General features: G+C 45.8%; 4 protein-coding genes across 4 annotated transcripts in view; 2 read left to right on the forward strand and 2 right to left on the reverse strand.

The window, feature by feature from the left end:
* Positions 1-1903: 1903 nt before the first annotated feature.
* Positions 1904-10779, reverse strand: cpsf2 (cleavage and polyadenylation specific factor 2). The gene is made up of 15 exons (XM_030344461.1): positions 10601-10779; positions 10025-10196; positions 9755-9914; positions 9539-9644; positions 8853-8982; positions 8623-8738; positions 8216-8403; positions 7722-8012; positions 7367-7467; positions 6919-7122; positions 5901-6053; positions 4791-5013; positions 4025-4393; positions 3266-3400; positions 1904-2123 (listed from the first exon to the last, which is right to left on the reverse strand). Exons 2-15 carry the CDS (start codon positions 10171-10173, stop codon positions 2031-2033), a joined length of 2418 nt encoding a protein of 805 aa, XP_030200321.1. The 5' UTR covers positions 10174-10196; positions 10601-10779; the 3' UTR covers positions 1904-2030.
* A 167-nt stretch (positions 10780-10946) lies between these two features.
* ndufb1 (NADH:ubiquinone oxidoreductase subunit B1) lies at positions 10947-13093 on the forward strand. The gene is made up of 3 exons (XM_030344469.1): positions 10947-11055; positions 11455-11599; positions 12896-13093. The coding sequence occupies exons 2-3, from the start codon at positions 11460-11462 to the stop codon at positions 12930-12932; spliced, it is 177 nt and encodes a 58-aa protein (XP_030200329.1). The 5' UTR covers positions 10947-11055; positions 11455-11459; the 3' UTR covers positions 12933-13093.
* riox1 (ribosomal oxygenase 1) overlaps positions 13080-20001 on the reverse strand; it is an 8075-nt gene continuing 1153 nt past the window's right edge. The window contains exons 3-12 of the mRNA XM_030344465.1: positions 19191-19297; positions 18976-19083; positions 16923-16957; positions 16482-16660; positions 15903-16007; positions 15069-15210; positions 14793-14913; positions 13910-14009; positions 13729-13815; positions 13080-13379 (exon numbers count right to left, since the gene is read on the reverse strand). Coding sequence (XP_030200325.1) covers positions 13320-13379; positions 13729-13815; positions 13910-14009; positions 14793-14913; positions 15069-15210; positions 15903-16007; positions 16482-16660; positions 16923-16957; positions 18976-19083; positions 19191-19297 — 1044 coding nt within the window. The 3' untranslated portion in view covers positions 13080-13319. The remainder of the gene's footprint in view (positions 13380-13728; positions 13816-13909; positions 14010-14792; positions 14914-15068; positions 15211-15902; positions 16008-16481; positions 16661-16922; positions 16958-18975; positions 19084-19190; positions 19298-20001) is intronic.
* Positions 19227-20001, forward strand: part of extl3 (exostosin-like glycosyltransferase 3) — a 24748-nt gene continuing 23973 nt past the window's right edge. The window contains exon 1 of the mRNA XM_030344459.1: positions 19227-19321. The gene's annotated coding sequence lies outside the window, so the exon portion shown is untranslated. The remainder of the gene's footprint in view (positions 19322-20001) is intronic.

The following is a 20001-nucleotide window of genomic DNA, read 5'->3' on the forward strand; positions in this document are numbered from 1 at the left end:
GATTACACTGACTCTAAGCGCTATAACACTCATCATGGCCACGGTGTGCTCAGAGAAGCAGATCCCAGTACCGTGAGGCATCTGCAGCTACACTGTTGACCTTGCCCCAGTGAGAAAAAACACATCTCCGTCCTGGGGGGCCCGTCCCCCCACCCTCGTTCCCTTGAAGTTCATGGGCTTTCAACGTTTGACGTGATGTGACAGCTTGCCGGGGCCACTTGTTGAGCGGACAGCGGGTCCCCTCGCTAGCCTCCAGGGGGCATAGGCGAGGCCTGTCTGGGCCCCATAGAGCCCCCCGAGCGCTGTCCCATGTTCCCGGGCTTAGCCGCTCGTTACATTAAAACAGGGGCTTCTGTGACAGACTCAGCATTATGAAAGCTAAGAGGATTAGCTGATGGACGCTGCCTGGCGTTCCCGGTCAATTATCAAAATGAAAAAGCGTTGACTGGGCACGGCTGGCATGCTCTGTGTGGCACATAACACAAGAGGCTCGTTCTCTCTCCTGTACCCTTCAACCCCAGGTTAACTTGCCCCCCCCGCGGCCCTAACATTGTCAGGTTACTGAAGTTCCAACACACACACAAATTCATAAATACAAATAACGATAATTCAGAAGTACTGGTGTGTTGCTCACATGAACATATCATTTCTTCTCTTTTGCATGGACTAAGTAAATTATGTAAATAGTAATGACTCTGAAAGTGTGCAATTGCATGGGAAAAAACATGAAAAAGCAGGCGTGCACGTCTGTTAAGCCATCCGTGCTCAAGACTAAACTCCATCGGTGTCCATGATCGCCCGCCAGTCCACCCACACAACCTAATTTACATACACACACTCCGACGCTGCTCTGACTCACTGCCCTACTCACACTCAATGTGTGCGTGTGGTGCATTACTCCACCCCACTATTTCTCAGATTCTGACGGCTGTCAGGGAGGGGTGGAGTCAGATGGCAACACTCCATCTTTCACCCACAAGAAGACTCCCCGTTATCACCGACGCGTCCCCTAATGGAGCAGAGACACCTTGATGCTTCGGGCAGGCAGCGGCTGCACTGACTGGCAACATGCATGCAGAAGATAAGAAAGCAAGGAAACGAGCACTCCTAATACATAAGCTGAATATTAATCCGGCACTTTGCATGTGTGATGCTGAGGCCACATCATCACTTACAGGACAATATCATCTCCGCTCGAAATTTCAACGCAGGCCCTCGCTTAGAAGGGAAGGATTTGGTTTCCTTTTTTTTTGTTTGCTGGTTGCATTCTGCTTGAGATGCAGCTATAGGGTTGAGAAATGTCTCCACCTGGTGTTAGTACTACTAACTAACTAGTTGGCCTAGTTAGAGCGCACCGTGAGCACCACAAAAGAATAACTTCAGAATATAAATCAATTCGTAAGTGAATACTTTCCTTGTTGATTAAACTTTACATAACTCCTCAGAGGAATCATCGATCAAACGTAATGCATGATGACAAATGCTGGTCCCGAGCCAACAGCAGCAGCCAAGAAGAGCCTCTAGTTTCAGGTTGTTAAAGCAGTAATAATAATAAATTAATCGCTCTACAGCCAAAACAACAAACCACATTACAACGCCATATCTGTAAAAAAAAAGAAATGGATTTTTTTTAATTATAGAATTGAAAAAAGAACATCCATCCAGATCACGGGCCGTATAAACAGGGGATTGGGGAGGGCATACAAAGAGGAAGTCAGGAGGGAGGCAAGCCAACGAGAATTGTACAAAAACAACTAGAAACAAACAAAATAGACACCTATTGTACAACATCCTTGGGAAAAAAATGAGTTCAAACAGCTGGAGTCGCCCGTGGGGGAGGGGCGGGGCGGGGGGGGGGGGGGGGGGGGGGGGGGGGGGGGGGCGGGAGCAGAGTGTACGGTACACTGCACTCCTCTAGGGCACGGGGGGGGGGGGGGGGGAAATCCTCAAGGAGGGAATGTGTCTGGCTGATGGTGATGCCCCCGCCGCCTCCTCCTCCTCCTTATCCTCTTCCTCGTCCTCTTCCTCCTCTATACCACGGCGTACTGCTGATACAGCAGCTCCCGGATCTTGAAGTAGTCATCACACAGGCAGCCTTCAAGGCCGATGCGCCCTGCCTCCGTCTGGGGGGGGGGGGGGGTGACGAAGAGGGGGTCAGAGATACCGAGCGAGAGACAGTAATATAGACAGTGAGGGGGCAGGGACCTAGGTCAAAAGGGCCCTGGTGATGGCACGTCAACACATGACACATCGATGACACTTCAGCGGGTCACATGACCGAGCCCTGGCTGTCTGGATTATAGAAGATGATGAATGGGCGACTTGTTTTATTTAATTTTTATCTTCTTTTTCAAAAAATAATATTAATGAATGTTTATTTGAGTTGCCCACATGTGTTTAATAAAGGGCATATCATATTTAGCGTCTTCAAATCTCATCAGTTCAGCTATGGTGTGTCCAAGTGTTAAATGAATCCCTCATTCATTTTGACCCCTCCAGGTAGAAGGGTCAAACTTTCGACTTTCCTCCAGCTAAAAGCACAAGGAAAGAAATTATAAATACAAATAACTTTGTTATTCTTGAAGACTAGCAATCCATCAGTTCTACAGACAGATGGGCCAACGACTAGAGAGTGAACTGTCAGTTATTATATCACCCTTCTTTACTTACTACACTGATATTTGCATGTCGGAAATAAAGTCCTGTTCAAGAGTCCACTTCTCTTTGAATGTGGACCGCTGAGTCAGCAGAAACTAAATTGAAGGGGATGCATGTCCTTGTCACTGCGGATATATTTTCCCTCCTCTTTTCTCCCCTTTAAAGGATTACCTCTGCTGCTTTTGAATACGCTTAACAATAAAAAATAAAAAAAGGTGTACTGGGCATTGATCTAAGCAATAGAGCTCCGATGAAGATAAGAAAAGGGAGCGAGATGAGAAATAACGTAGAAATAGCACTGCAAGGACGTTATGTAAGAAAATACCAACAAAAAAAACGGAAACGAAAAAAAGTGCACTTAACGCCTGGCGGGGCTAGCCCAGCTCCAGCTGTCTCACTTCCTTTGTTGACGGATCACACATGCCTGTGTGCACAAACACACAAACACTCTTACACACACACACACACACACACACACACACACACACACACACACACACACACACACACACACACACACACACACACACACACACACACACACACACACACACACACACACACACCTTGTGTACAGTGGGGGGGACAAAGCGCTTGCACTACTCACCCTGCGGACGGCCACCATGTTGTTACACACCAGCACGCCGCCGACGAACTCGGCCTGGATGCCCTCCCTCAGCAGCACCTGTTTGAAGTCGGAGAGGCGCGGCTCGTTGATGAACACCGACTGGTGGCCCGAGACCTGGGAGGAGAGAGGGACGGCCTGTGAGCGACCTCGGGCGGAAAACCCATGTTTCCCAAATGTGCACGTGTTTGAAGAGGTCGAACCCAACCTCCCTTGCACTCATGCATGCGTCAAAAAAATATATAAAAATATAAACTTTGACCTCGGAAGCCGGCATTTGTCTACCCCTCGTCTACCCCTCTCCCCCTCCCTCCCTCGCTCCCTCCCTCCCTCTCTCTCTTTGTCCGCCTATAAGGCCAGGGGGCGGAGTCCTCCCTTCCCGTCCATTCAGATTTAGCTGTGTGTCATTCTCCAGACGCAGCGCCACCTCTGGCTGCAAATCCCAAAGTCAGCCGTCCTGGGATCAACACCCTGTCGTTGTTCATCTACCCAGAGGGACGGGGGACAGGCTGGCTGGAAGGTCCCGCTCAAGACACAGTCTTTTCCAAATAAACTAAGTAACCTCTCTGCAGCTTGAATCGACAGAGAAAGACCAGAAAGTCACAAAGTAAATCCACATTACTCCCACTTTGTGATGACAGCGGCTTCAGTGGTAGCAACAAGCTACTTCTGATTCTCTAACCCATTCTCTCTCCCTTCTTCCCTCCACCCCTCTCACCTCCCCCTCCCCTATCCTCTCACCTCCTGGGTGGGCAGCGGCTCCAGCGTGGGGATGACGTCGCTCTCGTCGGAGGGCTCGCGCTCGTCCTCCATGAACAGGCTCTTCATGGCGCGCTTGGCCACCGCCGCCAGGGCCACGCCGCCCTCCTCGCCCTCTCCCTCGCCCGCCGTCTCCCCGGTGACGCCCACGTCCATGGCGGGGTCCTGGCCGGCGCCGTCCTCCGTCAGCATGGTCTCGCCCACCTCCTCCTCGCCCTTCACGGCCTCCGGCAGCACGCCCGTGTCCACCTTCGCCACGCGCATGTCCAGCACGCCGTCGATCCAGGCCAGCTCCGTGTCCTTGGCCTTACAGAAGTGCAGGGAGCTGACCAGCGAGTCCTTAAGCCGCACCTGTAGGCACAGAGGACAGGGGGGGCGGAGCCATCAGCAGGTGACAGGGGACTCCCACATGCCGTTTGGTTGTAAAGCCTTTATTTTGTAATGGAAGTGTGTATGGGTAAATGAACAAGATTATTTTATATAATTATAGCAATCATTTATTTGTATTTTCTCTCCAAAATGGATATCTACTTCATCTTCACGTACACGGCTTTGTATCGATTTTTTTAGCACTTATTTTAACGCGTCAATAAAATGCAAAGCAACGGTTTTCAATCCGTGTTACACGACTACACTTCGTTTCACAAAGAAAACAAATGACAATCAAAAAGACAAAATGTAGACACGTCGAAAACTGAACCGAATCCACTCCGGCACCGAGCCCGGAGGAGGCTGCGCGGCCACGGACCTGGTAGATGTGGGTCTCGCTGGTGGCGTCCACGGTCTCCTGCAGCTTGGGCGTGTACACCTTGATGTCCTTGCTGGAGGCCCGGCAGGACTCGGCCAGGTCGGCGCTGGCGTCCGGCGGCCCGTGGACGATCACCAGCTGCCTGGGTTTCATCTGGTTGATGATCTTCTTGATGGAGTCGCCGTCCGAGCGCCCCTCGTAGTCGATGTACGTCACCCTGGCCCTTATTGGGGGGAGGAGGAGGGTGGCTGGATTCAGTGGGAGGAGTCACTCTGAAGGAATTGTTTTGTGTTGATGTGGTACAGATCTGTAGGTGGCTATCTCGTGGAAAAAACATTTATTTTTGGCTATTTAATGCGGTGTTCACACCAGCGTTCCTTGCATAACAAGCTGGATCCACCTTATCTGACCTCAGGCCGTGGTTGAGCTGGCAGCTCTGTGTCTTGTATGTTACATAACCGACCAGAACTATGATTTGCTTGGGTGATGATAGTCCAAACTGTATTCCCTTTGAAGGAACACACCTGTGTCTTTTTCATGGTAAATTACCTTAAATTAGCATTTCAAAAACGTATGGTTGTTTTGCATATCGGTACTGTAACTTTCTAGGTCAGTGCTTTTGCAAGGCATAGGACATTCATCATCGTTATTATCAGATTTAGTCCATAACTTCGATCAAAATCTCATAATCAACTCATACGTTCCTAATCAATAAGATAAAATATGACCCTTTCCACAGGGTTCCTTGTTTGCATTAAATTGGCCAAAGGAAAGAGGCTCTGATAAAAAAAAAAAAGGGCTGTACAAAAATAAACTTGACTGCTGGCCAAAAAGCAGCTGCAGTGGATTAGTGGTGGGCAGCAGCTGCAAGAGAAGTATGTGTGCTCTCAGGTGTACCTCACTGCAGAAGGCTCATTTCCTTTCCCTGCACATCGCCCAAGCAAGGCGGGGAAAAAAGAACCTGACCTTCCCATCAACCAACCGACTTTCTCGTGAATTATGCCGGTGAATTTCAAACAGCCTGGGGGTTGCGGGGGGGGGGCGGGGGCGGTTTATGATTCTGCGACAGATTTACTAAGGTGGCCTTCAGCCGCCGCGAGCGTCACTGACCTGATCTCGATATTCTCGATGCTGGAGGTACACTTGGTGGGCACCACGGAGAGGTCCTGGTCCATGGGCTCGTCGCCGTTGGACAGGCCGGCCTCCAGCTTGCTCTTCTCCTCCTCCGTGGCCTGCAGCTCGGGCACCAGGAAGTCCTCCGGCCTTGAGAGCAGAACAGAAACGTGTCATGGGATGGCTGTGATCTGTGGTGGTTGATAGATGTGTGTGGACAGGGAACGGGGCTGGAGGAACACACCGCTGAATGATCCGTTCAAACATGCCAGAGGTGCCGAGCTGTGTGTGAGGTGCTTGCGTGCACAGAAGCTGATGCATGCGCACACCGTGCTGATGTGTGCTTGCTAGGCGCTGCAGGTTTCACTGCGATACAACATAACCTAACAACTAATAGCATGTGAGCACACAATGTGCACCAGCCATGTGTTTTGGCCATTCATGTTGGCACAAATAGTTTTTAGTCTGCAGTTTGATGCCTTCCCTGTCTGGGCTGCATAATACTATTGCTTCCGTTCTACACAATCAAATATGTCCTTTCTATTATTAAGTAACTTGTCATGTTTTTCTCTCTAGGCTGCCTCCCTTTAGTCTAAAGCCATTCATGAGATAATGCCACCATCACAAACATCAAGCGTTTGTTATTTTTCGATAGCGGAACATAATTTTGCTGTCAGTATTTCTCTAAAAACTATCCAACAATGGAGGGTTGTGCAGAAGCGGTGCTGATGCTATTTATTTTTTTAAATAAAATCACATTGTATTTGGCAACAGGGGAAAACAATTATAGATAAATATCCAGCTGCAGCATGTAGGCCCTGATATTGCAGATTGTATTTCGTTTGGCAGGCAAGCAAGGCACTTATGGCACTTAACCGTTTTTCATTCTCACGCCGGCTGCATTTACCGAAGGGGGGTGGGGGGGGAAGAGAGACCTGCTCCAATATACATTGGCAGGACAAAAGCAAGATAGATGCCCCTGATCTGTGTGTCTTGGCGATGGCCCCCGCCTTACCTGATGACCTCGCCGTACTCGTCCCACTTGATCCTCTCCTCGTGCGTGGGGAACATGGGGTAGGACTTCTTGGCCTGCTTGAAGAAGCTGCCCTTGCGGCTGCCCTCGCCCTTCATCATCAGGTCGTGGTGTTTGGTCTTCACCACGGCCGGCTGGTCCAGGTCGTCCTCCATGTCGCTCTCGTCGCTCGAGTCCACGTCCACCCTGCACGGACGGACCAAGCGCGCAGACGGGAAGGGTTAACACTGGGTCAGACAGCAGTGGGAGAACGCTGAGTGGTTTACTGGGATGGGCTAGTAACACTGAGGTGTGAGTGAGTGAGGCATAGTGAGGGCACCTCGCCATATTTTGGTAACACCTGTTCAGGCCTATGGTGACAGCGTGCATGATGGGTGAATAAACGGCGGTCTTTGGATAAGAAAAGCATTGTTTATTTGCGGATACGTACTCTTTTGCTTGCTCCAGCTTCTTGGCTGCCTCTTTCTTGACCTTGTCCTTTTCAAGGAAATCTTCCAGTTCCTTGCCCTCAAGCTTTACTCGTTTTCGGACCTGTGTGATAACATCGGATGAGAAAGCAATGAAAAATGGGCAGGTCAATTTGGATGTTCTTTTCCACAATGATCATATGGACATCTACACAATATTGACAATAGCAATCCAAATTTTTCTTCCAATCAAAATCCAATGTAAAAGAGGTTCAGCGTTGTAAAATAAATAAGGGATGACATGAGGCTTAATTTGACTCATCCTACAACGGAGCCAGCAACGTTTGCAAACAGTCCATATCCATATCCATATCGTACCTCCAGGTCCAGCATCCTCTCCCCGGGGTTGTCGATGAGGTAGCGGGCCAGGGTGCCGGGCGTGGTGCGGTAGGTCAGGATGACCGAGTTCTTGGCGTCGCGGCACCACTGGATGAAGAGCTCCCGGGAGAAGCCCGACTCCAGGTCGGGCTGGCTGCAGAGCACCACCTTGGGGCTGGGGACGCGGGCCAGGTCCGCCAGGCTGTGGCACAGCGACAGGTGGCGGAACTGGAAGGGGTTGTTCCGCTGGTCCTCGAAGCACCTCATGAGCTTGTCACTCATCCACTCCACCTGGGCACGGGGAGGAGGGGGGGGGGGGGGGGTTAGCGCAACAAAGTGGACTTGGTCAAAATGGCCTCCGGTTGTCCTGCCTGGTAGAAAATAGTTTACACATAATATAGTTTCCATTTTTTACACAGTTTCTTTGTTGCGAGAGACTGTTTCCTTACATCTGATTGCAGTGTGCAGTGAGTTAGGGATGTGAACTAGGATACCTGGGACTTGGAGAACTCCACCACGTTGTAGCTGACGTTGTTGAGCAGGGCTAGGGAGTACACGCCCAGCCCCGCGTCCCTCGTCCTCCAGATTTGGTCCAGCAGCTGGGCCAGCTCCAGCACGCGGCCGGCCGTGTCCGCGGCGATGAGGACGTTGCCGTCGCCGCGGAGGGTCTCCATCACATTGGCTGGACGCACGCAGAGAGAGCCGTAGAATTAAACAGCGGAATGAGAATGAACGACGTCTTCTTAACTTTACCCACATTAAGGAGCACAAAGAAGGGTAATGTTCTATGTAAGTTAAAGAACGTCTACAGAAATGTCTGTCGTGCACATGACAAGATTTGATTTGATTGCGCTGTATCTAAAAAGGGTGTTTCTGGAGGGCTGTGCGCTCGTCGACTCACTGAGGAGCTGCTCGTCTCTCTGTTTGCGACGCGGCTGCACGTACAAGGCGTTGAAGGAGTCCGTGATGAGGAGGGAGGGCCGGCTCACGCTTTCCAGTATACACCCGTTGAGATGGCTAGGGCCATGACAAGAAGCAGAAGTTACAACGTTAGGGAAGAGCTCAGTTTGACAGAAGAAAGAAACGCATCATAAACGCATGCTTGGCTGTGAGTGACATGATGGTGTTTACATCTCTCTCTTATGGTTGAAGTCCACAGCATAGACAATCTCCTCCTCTCCGTCTTTGACGATCTTCCAGATGGTTCCACCGATCATGTGTCCGGCTGGAAGGGGAGTGATGGACAGGCCGTGTCCTTTCCCTGTCGAGGTAGGGTAGAATAAAGAATATTATTTAGAACTATATTTCAAAATACATTTTATGAGAGTCTGTGGCGTAAATAATAGGGTGTAATATTGCGATTACACTATGGTTACCGACAAAATATAACATTATCAAATTGTGGTCAAATAGTGCAGCAAGTCGCTCTCAAAATATCACGTTTTTGCATTGTATAACTGAGAAACAAGTAAGCCTAGAAAAACATGTAATCTGACCTATACCATGAGAGTCTGTAGACTCTCATGGAACGCAAACGGTAGTTTATTACTCCAGCAAGTCGGATGGATCTTAGCAAGGACCAAGTAAAAGAGAGGCTTTCAAGTCCTTGTTCAATCGTCCCGCCCACTTTAGCTTATGCTTTCGAGATCAAGATTTGGCTGACTACGTCAAGGATTTCACATGCATTTTTAAGCCTAGGGTGCTTAGCATGAGGCATTTTTTAGTTCAGCACAGCAAGGTGTGCAGTCATGCTCATTTGACCACATTCTAGAAGGTCAAGTTGACCAATCAGATTGCGTTGTCTGTGATACACTGACCTTTTAAATTCACAATCTGGGAGTATTTTAACTGCTGGATTTTGTCAAAGGCGCTGTCCACGTCATCAAGTGTGAAGAGATTGAAGTCTTCGCTGTTGTTCCGAGACTGTAAGAAAAATTAAGCATTTAAGGAGACACTGGATAAAATGCAACCAAACCATACGTGAGAGAGACTGCTTGCAATGCAGAAAGTTTTACTCATCAACTCCTTCTCACCTGAAATAGATCATACATGAACATTTGGCCCATCTTGTATACAGGTATCGTAGCATAGATGGGGCAGTTTAAACCCAGCTTCCCCACAGCGTAGGGCAAGGCACCTAGATGCAGGGGATCAGGGTGGGAGAGGAGCACGGCGTCGACCTGGTGGACGTGTCTGATGGACCACAAAATCACTGATGTCACAAACACTCACTCAGTACTGCAACGCCAAACAATAACATTGCAGTGATTGGGGGTCTACACTGCGGATATGGTGTTGGTTACCGTTTCATTGCATCTATGATTTCCATAGAAAAACTTTCATCCCAGCCGCAGTCAAGGAGGAAGCGGAATTCATCCACCTGAAGCAGGTAGCACAGGGCAGACTCCTCCTGAACCCCCGACACGGCTGTCAACTTGATAATGGATGTCATCTTCCTCAGCTATCAAGTGGCAGCTATCGAGGAAAAAGGTAGAAGTAAGCAACGGAGAACAGCATCCTTAGATGCAATAGTGCGTATTCTTTGTTCAATGTAACGTTACACATGTAAAACAAGAATATCATGGTGCAACTGATGTATCTGTAATTACTAGCTCCTGAATGAGATGAGGTCACATTGTGCAAAGATAGACACGCCAATATCTCCGACGGAATAGCATAGTAGTATACAAATTTGTTAGGCATAGTTGAGTCAAGAAAATGTATCACCCGTGAAAATGTAAATGCACCAACTACGCACTATTAAACTATGTAAACATTTACATCATGTGTTCACAATCACAATAGCCGGTTGTTAGCATGCCAGCTATAACTAACAGGGGGGTACATTCATTTGTTTGACCAACGTTGGTAAAACCTACCATTGGTTGTGAAATAGTACAAATGAACAGTTTTTCCTGACATAGGAAAATACTAACTCCAGACCGTAATAACAATATTACGACATGTTGACTAGCATTTGTGAAGACACTTTTTTCAATCAGACGGATAAGCTTTGCCGCTGCATCATCACGTGTGAGAGGTCAACGGAACGTACCTTCAACAAAAATAATAGGGTGGGAATTGGTACATACAAATCTTTTGACGGAGCGCATACATCTCCGTTTATAAGTTTACCCCATATATTTTTTTAATTAATACATTAAGGATGTTCAGAAGTTGATATTGTTAAGCATTTACACCGACAAATAATGATCAAATATGTGTCGGCATGTCGAATAACCTAATCCGGGTTGCCATAGTTGGTATGGTCCAATGTCCTTTGCCTTGCAAGTGTGAAGCCAAAGGCAGCGCATCGGTAAAACAAGAACCCAAGGTAATATTCTTTAATATTATTAAAAGCCACTCTTACATTGTGATATAATTTATTGTACATGTACGACAGTTGGCATTGGGGACATAAGTATTATCTTTAAATGCATAAATAAAATATCTCAATGACATTTTGTTATGCTATGCAGTTAGCCAGCTAATGCTAATTTCCTCATACTGGTGGATTGTAGCAGTTGACATTCGCCATAGGGAATCAGTGTATTATTATTTTCAATAATGATATATTACAGTGCTTGATAAAGGTTTATTTACTGGTGGTATGGATCGATTCCTTTGTAATTGGTCGATTAAGTTAACGTTATATAGTACCTAATGATATCTGCTAACAGGTAGCTTTTTAAGACATCATACTCTGATTGACGTTGCATTGCTTTATTTGCAGACATCATGGTGAACTTTGTATCACTTGCAAGGGAGCATTGGGTGAACATATTGGTGCCCATGGGCTTTGTGATTGGATGGTACATGGATAAACAACAGGACCAGAAGCTGACAGCTTTCAGAAACAGAAGTGCTCTGTACGGCAGGTAAGGAAAACCTAGGTCCATCACCACTAGTGCTCCGAATGCCCTTTGCATATTTAATGCAAACTCAAATGATTTGAACTGGTAAGGCAAAAGGGAGCTAGGAGTAATGGCGTTTAACTCTCCAACATTGCATCCCTACTGAAAGCTTGGGTCATCCTCTTTATATCTGCATGCATTGCTGAAATCAAAGACTTAGTGAGGCTTAAGGACTTGAGGATTCTTTGTCACTTGAGGCTAGAAATAAATTCAGGAAACCAATTTGTACCTGCAATCAATAAGGAACAAAATATACAAATGGCATGCATATAAATACAATCGAGCTAGCAACTCCTAGAATCTGCCACGACACCTGTCCAGATACTTGCTTCACTCATTAGTAATACTTCCGCAAAAGCCTGACATTGTTAATCCAGTCAGCAAGCCATCTAGTTTATCACACGCTTGGCCTCTGAAACAGTGGTAGAAACTTAAGTTACCAAATCTCCTCTTTATGAAGACTTAGCTCATCAGCTCTCAAAGGACCAGCAGTATAGAGTTACATTAGAATCCCATCCTATATTTAAATTTGGTTTTGAGGCAGTAAAATAAACAAGGAATTTATATTACTCGATCCAATGATAATCTTTTCCTGATGGTCTATGCCCATTCACCTGTTTTAAGTGTATTGGCATATTGCATGTTTTAAATGGCAATCTCTAAAATTTTCATGTCAAATATCTGTTAAAGGATTTGGCTGGTTGAGTAGCCCCCCGATGAGTAGTTGACATTATCTATGTCAAGATGTAAATCAGCCATGGTTTTTGTCCTCTCGTTGTTAGGTGCCATACGAAATTGGATATGTGGGGATACATTTCAATAATTGATTTGCACAACGAGTGAGAGAAGCTAGTCGTATCTTGGCTTGTCTATTAGACAAGTTAGGGCATATGGCTCACGTGCAGGCGAGGATTGCAGTGCGTTGAAGGGTTGGGACAGAAGTTGAGCTTCAGTTGACTTTGTGCAAATCAGCATGTAGTACATAATTACTGTATCGTCAAAGAACAAAGCATCTTCGAGATTGACGAATAAATATATTCGTCAAAAATATAATATCAAAATAAAGTGGAAAGTCCACCTGCCAAGAACACCTTTACTGAACTGCCCTGGCAATCCTAAATAACCACCGTTACTAGGATGCTATCTTGGTGCTAGGCTGCATTTGACAAGCGTAAATGCTTTAGAAGCAGCTCAATTTTGCCTGAATATTGTATTATCCTAAACTGTACAATTTTGCTGACTCATCTCTCTCGTCTGTAGGGAACTGAAGCCTGGAGAGGAGTATACCTGGAAGTAGATAACCAGCCCATCTCTGGTCATGCTGTTGTTGAGCACCATCTATCGTTTGATTGTGGGGTAGCCTTCAGAATGGATTATTTAAAATATCTATACCATGTTCTTTTGAGTTGCATCAACCAATAATAAACATGGACATTTCTGTGAAAATGGTCAATCATTTTTATTTTCTTGCAAGGTTTTTTTGCTTTTCATGCGACAATCATTCCCATCCTTTAATACAAAGCATTAATTAGACATTCTTTTTACGTCTACTGCAGTATAGCGGAGAGACTAATAGTTGCCAGAGATGTTTTGTATCGCAGATTTATTGATATAGGTTCAAAGCTGAAACTGGAATCCAGTCAAAATGTGTTGGAGGCCAGAACTGTGGGAACCGTGTCCAACACTAGAGAGGCTCTGCAGTGCGGATAATCCCTTTCTCAAACAGCAGCTCAGCCAAAGCAATCTGGAGGGGAGGGGGGGGAAAAGATGGGTTTCTATGAGGTCAGTTTTACAAGAATGCATTCGTAAAACACAAAGCATCTGGTGCTACTACCACCGATTGCTATTTAAAGTGAGCACCTTGCTCAGAATACTTGGATAAAATTATCAAATGTTCAAAGAATATGGGTTGAAGATATAAGCAGATATATAAAGCAATTTCTTCATACCTATAGCACTTGAAATAAAATCCACTCGTAATACTTAGTTAGCTTATGATAGGCAAGAAACATTACTCCCCCATAAATATGTATTATGTTCACAGCTAAATAAATTAGCTTTGGTTTGAAAATGGAAACGGTGTCAAAGCGTACCCTTTCTGCAACCGAGTCACATGGAATACTTCGCACCGACACAAACTTGGGGTACGCGTGGATCAGGAACTCAACAGCGTCCGCACACTGGGGGAACAGCAGCCATTAGGTTGTGTTCCGCATCATTAGTAAACCGAAAACAAATCAGCCAGGGTTATATGTTTACTTAGAAATGCCACACCTCTGTTTTGATTTCAAAACTCTTGAGCTCCTCTTTATGGTATACTCTGGAGTTGTCCGTAGTGTAGTACAACTCGATGACCTCCCCATCACTACACAACCTGGAGAACAGTTTTTTATTCAACAACAATTCAATACATACAATTTTTTAAACTGCAAAAACACCTTGGCAACATGTGCAGCAAATAGCAGCAGAATATTGAGAAAAAATTGCATTTAATTTCAACCAGAGGTATATTGCAATGCTAATGTATGCAATATATTCCAATGATTAAAAATTAATTAGGTGTTTGCAACTCAAATCTACATATTTTCCGTCTGGACACATGTTAATTTGCACATTGGCCTAATCAACAGAGCAGATTGAGCCAAGCAGTGCATATGAAGAGTTACCAGAGAGACTGAATAGCAATCAGAGGGGTCTGTTTGCAGGCTATGAGCATGCACAACCATTGCCAGTTGGCAATGACTGGCAAGGTATCCATCATAGAATTTTAATCTGAACAATTGATCTTGTTGCTGCCTGCAGGCCACCAGTTACCGTTCATATGGATCCCTTTCTATAATGAGGTAACATTATTTGTTAATTGAAAAGGATGTATACAATTAATGACGTCCCGCATTGATGAACAAACTTGCACAAATGAAATGGCATTAAATTAATCCAGTCTGCCACATGTTGCATGCACCTTGTAATCTCCCAATGTATAATCTTTTACCATAGAAAAACGGCATTTCCACTTGAGCAAAGGGTGATTTCGATTGGAGCAGTGCCTTTACCTACCAGTATATTATCTAATACAGACCCATGTATCACCAAGCCGATGCACTCAATAGAAGCCTCTTGTGCAAACACACACAATTAAGGGCCAACAAGGCCTTACCTGGCACAACCAGCGCGAATGAGTTGCACCCGGGTCTGGCTGTTGATGTTAGCGCCGACATTCAAAGGCCTCCCATTCCCCCACCTAGTGGAGGAGCCTTGAACACTGCTGGCCTGTTCCTCTGCAGCAGGAGACATGGGGCATCGTGTTAACACACTTCAGATCAGATTAGTCACTGTCTAATGGAAGCAGCTGGTACACGAAAACTCCTTGTTGAATATGCCTCTGTAATGTTTGGTTCGTTTTTATGATGGAGACACGCACACAAGCACACACCTGGAGTGAGTGCTGGAGGCAGGCAGTCGTGGAGGAACTCCTTGGCCTTCTCGTCTACAGCGGCGTCCACCGGTGCGTAGCCGGCCAGCTTGTTCATCAGGCCGCCCATACGGGACAGGAACTTCTCTCGCCGTGGGTCCTCCTGCACGGGGACGAGATGGGTCGTCAGCGACGGGCACGACACCAGGGACAAGATGGCGGTTGGTGGAAAGTTATCCTTTGGCAACAATGCAGTGTAATTTTATCGACCGGTAGATGGTTTTCCCTGTCACTCACTCATTTATATGGCCACTCTGCAATCTGTTTGTTTTGTTTTTTATTAGATCGTACAGCACTTTAACATTTTTGTAGCTTCGAAAATAAAGTTTCAATGCGGCAGGATACTTCACTGGTTTGGACGTTTTGGCATGGAGACAAATCCCAATATCCGCAGTATCCCCTTAGGCTTCCACCTACATGCTCGTTTAAAAAGGTACTATGTGTAAGATTCAAAAATGCCTTCTCATTACTGGCCCCTTTAGCCAGTAAGTGAACTGCGCATCATTATCCGCGCTTAGACAGCCCTTCCATCAGGTTGAAATGTAATATAATTCAGCCCACAGGCTGGTATATGCGAGAGATTGGGAAGGTAAACGTATTTAGGTTAAATTACAACCCGTTCATATACTGGCAATATTACACGATTTAAGCATGTAACATCACTACAGGTAATAGTAGGATACTAAAGTAGGATAATATCTAAAATGCACGGTAAATTGTTCTGATGAAAACATACAAAACCAAGAGTACCATTTCCCCTTTGCTCCCCTTCCTTCCCATCATCACAATCATTACCTTGTCAGAATTTTGTACGCCCATGTACGTCAGGTAGTCCAGTGGCAAGCCCTGCCTGTACTCCACATCCTCCTCCATCGCTACCCCAAGGGCCGCAGGCACCAGCTGGGAAATAATCCCACAACACAAAAATAGCATCTAATTAATAATGTACACTTTCCAACCTGTCCAGTCGTAACGTTCCCACTACGTGGACGTCTATTATTAGTTATATTCATTAATGCATCTTCGCTTTGATTAAGGAATCTACATTCCTTTCAAATGTAGATTCAAAGGGTTCAACACAAGTATTTTCCTGGGACTATACGCTAATTAAAACATACGGATGAATATTTCATTCCAGTCACGCTAGATTCAACGAAATCTTACACACTACACCTTTAAGCACTTTGTCCCTCGTCGTCTGGATTGGTGCTATACAAACAAAGCATAACTGACATAATAATGCTAGACCATCAAGCATCTACAAACAGCCCGCTGCCGTCCCTGCCTCGACTTGGCCAATGTTTGGCTGGCTTCGATCCCAAGGTGTTCTCTGTCCGAGCAGCGAGAGTGATGCGCTTGGCAGAGCGTGCGCACCTTGGCGAGCAGGTCTCCCCAGCTGTTCCTCTGGAAGGAGGAGACGGTGACGTGGAGTGAGTGGGAGTTTGGCAGGCAGTCTCCCTGGTGGATGAACCCGCGTGGGAAGTAGAGCAGGTCCCCGGCCTCCAAGACCACCTCCAGCACTGGGCTCCCGATCTCTGACTGACTGAAGTTGGCTGGACGCAAAGAAATGAGACAGGTCTCATGTACTTTTCACATCTTTGGATGAGAGATTGTCATTTGAAATTGCTATGGACTGATTTGCGGAAATGCAGATTTGAATTTCACCGTTTTTGGGTCGATATGCTCCGAGCATAAAAATCGGAACAGTGTATAGAACGCCATCATTCAGCATACAAAACAGACGGAGCGCTTATGCTTTAACATGTTACCCTTAGGTGCTTTAAGAAAAAAGGTGGCATTTAGTAAGGCACTTACGGCTCGAAGTAACTGGCAATACTTCTTCCAAGGACCTGGAATGAAGGAAGGAAATGGTCTCTGTTAAGACTGGTCACATTTCCTTAAAGTTAGTCAATGTGGGAAACTGGTTACCTGTTTTCTCCAAGAATAACACATGGGCCTATACCAGCTTTTTGTGCCCAAGGCACACCAAAGGACAAATAAAAATGTCAAGGCACACCTATTGTGCAAAATAGCCTTATAACACGTGTTATCACTAATATCATCTGTTTATCTGTTAAGTTTATAATTATTTACTAATGCCAAATAAGATGTGACAAAGACAACTATTCTACTCATGAAATATTTATTAACAAAATACTTCACAAAAATATTTAAACTTTATCAAATTGGGCTTAATCAAACACACCCATTTCAACCAGACAGGTGAGGCAAAGGAAACAGAAATGCAGCAGAGAACTGTCCATGAGAAAGCTGCATGGTCCTGAATCTGACCCAGAAATTATAACTAACATTTAGAATCAGGCTTTTTTTGTAAATATTCTGCCTACTAACATGTGTTTGTGCCTGATTATTGTAAATAATCAGGCACAAACACATGTGCCTGTCGGGGCGCACAGATTTTTTTAATCCTTGGTGGCACGGAGGAGAGGGCCACTCGCAAGTCCTGCTCAACAGAGAGCCGTGACCTGGTCTTGTTCTTCATGTAAACAAGAGTGGAGAACGCCAACTCACACAGGTAGGTGGGGGGGAAATGAAGAAGTTGGTCGATAGCGTGGTGGGAGATGGTTGGATATTCTGATGCACAAACCAACCAAAACTGATCGAGTGTGAGCTCACTAAATTTCAGTTTCAGCGTGCGGTCCGCACGGAGCTCTGCGCTCTCCTCTCTCTCCTTCATAGTGAGCTTCTCGGTTGAGGACTCGGACTCCTGGTTGAATGGGTCTCGGTCATTGTCCTCGATGTCCGCCACACGTTGAAAATAGCGCTCAAACCTCTCTTTTAAGGTCTGAAGGTGTTCGGCATATATAGCGCGCTCACTGGCTGCCTGTGGCGCAGCTGATGCCAGCGCTGATCCCGCTTTTCTTTCGGTGGGTTGTCGGACTCGGCAGTCTCTGCACTGGTGGTAAGCACGAGAAAGCGCTCCATTTTCCCTCTTGTTTATGTTTTAATGTTGTGTTGACCTACTGTGTTGGCCTTTGATGTGTCACAGTCTAAATTAAATTCCCACCTGCGCAACTGCGCGAACAGCGAAATGTGGGATCCTCTTTGAGGATTTTTTAAATAGTTTTTAGATAAAGAGTTTGCCTCTGTATTATGGAATGAGTGCATTCAAAGTAGTATATAGTAAATTCAAATAATTATTTTTGTATAGTTGTATACTATATTGCAGTAGGCTATGGTTGTCACAAAATCCCACGGCACACTTGGACTTGCCTCACGGCACACCGGTGTGCCGCGGCACACAGTTTGGGAACCACTGGCCTATACAATACTACTATAAAAAAAAAAGTATAAGTCACACATATTTTTTATATTTATTATTATAGTATTGTAGCCTGGAAATCCAGACTATCCAGACCTCTAGAAAGCTTTAGGGTCTGGCAAGGAGTAATGAAAATGGCCCAACTCGATGGGGTGGCACCAAGCATGCATTTGAAAATATCACTGCACACAATTGGATAACACTATGACCAATCAGAAGAATACAAGGGGTGATGTATCCAGACCAGAGGAGCTAACCAATAGATAAGACTCTTGCCGTATCCGGTCGGTAAAACACTTTCGGCCCGCCTATATCAGATACACCGATGTGATTGGTTAATGTTTCGGGCCAGTGGAATCGGGGATAGTATATCGCTTGTTTCCAGAGTGACTCGATGAGCAAATTAAAATTGTGCTCTCGTGAGAACTCTAGATTTCTAGAGTTATAGTATTGTGTATCAGTATTAACATCCTTGCTAATGATATTTTTCATTTAACACAATTTTTTTTAATACCATTATGATTAGCAAGAGCCATAAATATTTTTTCCTTAAAAGACAAAAGTTCATTTTGGCTCTGGGCATACCTTGGGTTGTACACTCGCCAGTGTTTCTTTCCCTCCAGCTGAACCACGAAGGCTTCAATGTCATCATAGTGTGGGGCGAAGCCTTGGGTTCCGGGAGGAGTCAGATACCTTAGAGAGAGAGAGGAAATACAATTACGACATGACCTCTAGATCGGTTACAAAAACACATTTCAGTTATGTCGGTAATGAACGACGAAAACAGCTCGCTCACTCACACGTTGGCCCCGGCCATGCTGCCAAACTGTTCCTGGAGGATGGAGAGGAAGTTCCATACTGTGGAGGAGAAGGCCTGGGGGTTCAGCATGCGCAGGGAGCAGCCACTCTGGAAGAAGGAGCACAAACCGCTGTAAGTAACATTCAGCTTGCAATAAGTACAATCCAATAGAAATGTGGCTATGTCCCTTAAATTAAGTGAATTCATTAAGTTTTTCATTTCCATTATAGTCTTTGATTATCAGGTCACCTACATGTTGAGCTGAACAAAATGGAGGAAAACAAATTGTTTACTAGAAGAGACCCTCACATTTAGTTTTGTAACGGTAGAGGCCCTTACATCGTGTTGTGTAACGGTAGAGACCCTTAAATCGAGTTGTATAACGGCAGAGACCCTTACATCGAGTTGTGTAACGGTAGAGGCCCTTACATCGAGTTGTGTAACAGTAGAGGGCCTTACATCGAGTTGTGTAACGGTAGAGGCCCTTAAATCGAGTTGTATAACGGCAGAGACCCTTACATCGAGTTGTGTAACGGTAGAGGCCCTTACATTGAGTTGTGCAACAGTAGAGGGCCTTACATCGAGTTGTGTAACGGTAGAGGCCCTTACATCGAGTTGTGTAACGGTAGAGGCCCTTACATCGAGTTGTGTAACGGTAGAGGCCCTTACATCGAGTTGTATAATGGTAGAGGGCCTTATATCGAGTTGTGTAAAAGGTGGAGATACATCAACACCAAATTCACACCAGTATGTTATCACAGAAGAACAAATTTAAAAGGCATAAGATCCACCACACTGGGAACCCGTGGCCC

The sequence above is a fragment of the Gadus morhua genome, chromosome 21 (genome assembly GCF_902167405.1).
Source record: "Gadus morhua chromosome 21, gadMor3.0, whole genome shotgun sequence".
NCBI classification, from domain to species: Eukaryota; Metazoa; Chordata; class Actinopteri; order Gadiformes; family Gadidae; genus Gadus; species Gadus morhua.

Bases quoted from the DNA above. Each gene is read 5' to 3' on its own strand.
- cpsf2 (XM_030344461.1), bottom strand. From the start codon at position 10,173: ATGACATCCATTATCAAGTTGACAGCCGTGTCGGGGGTTCAGGAGGAG. The intron at 7,468-7,721 runs GTACGATATGGA...GTTATCACACAG, and splicing joins AGAGGATGCTGGACCTGGAG to GTCCGAAAACGAGTAAAGCT. The intron at 5,014-5,900 runs GTCAGTGACGCT...CCCCCCAATAAG, and splicing joins ATCGAGAATATCGAGATCAG to GGCCAGGGTGACGTACATCG.
- ndufb1 (XM_030344469.1), top strand. From the start codon at position 11,460: ATGGTGAACTTTGTATCACTTGCAAGGGAGCATTGGGTGAACATATTG. The intron at 11,600-12,895 runs GTAAGGAAAACC...TCTCGTCTGTAG, and splicing joins AGAAGTGCTCTGTACGGCAG to GGAACTGAAGCCTGGAGAGG.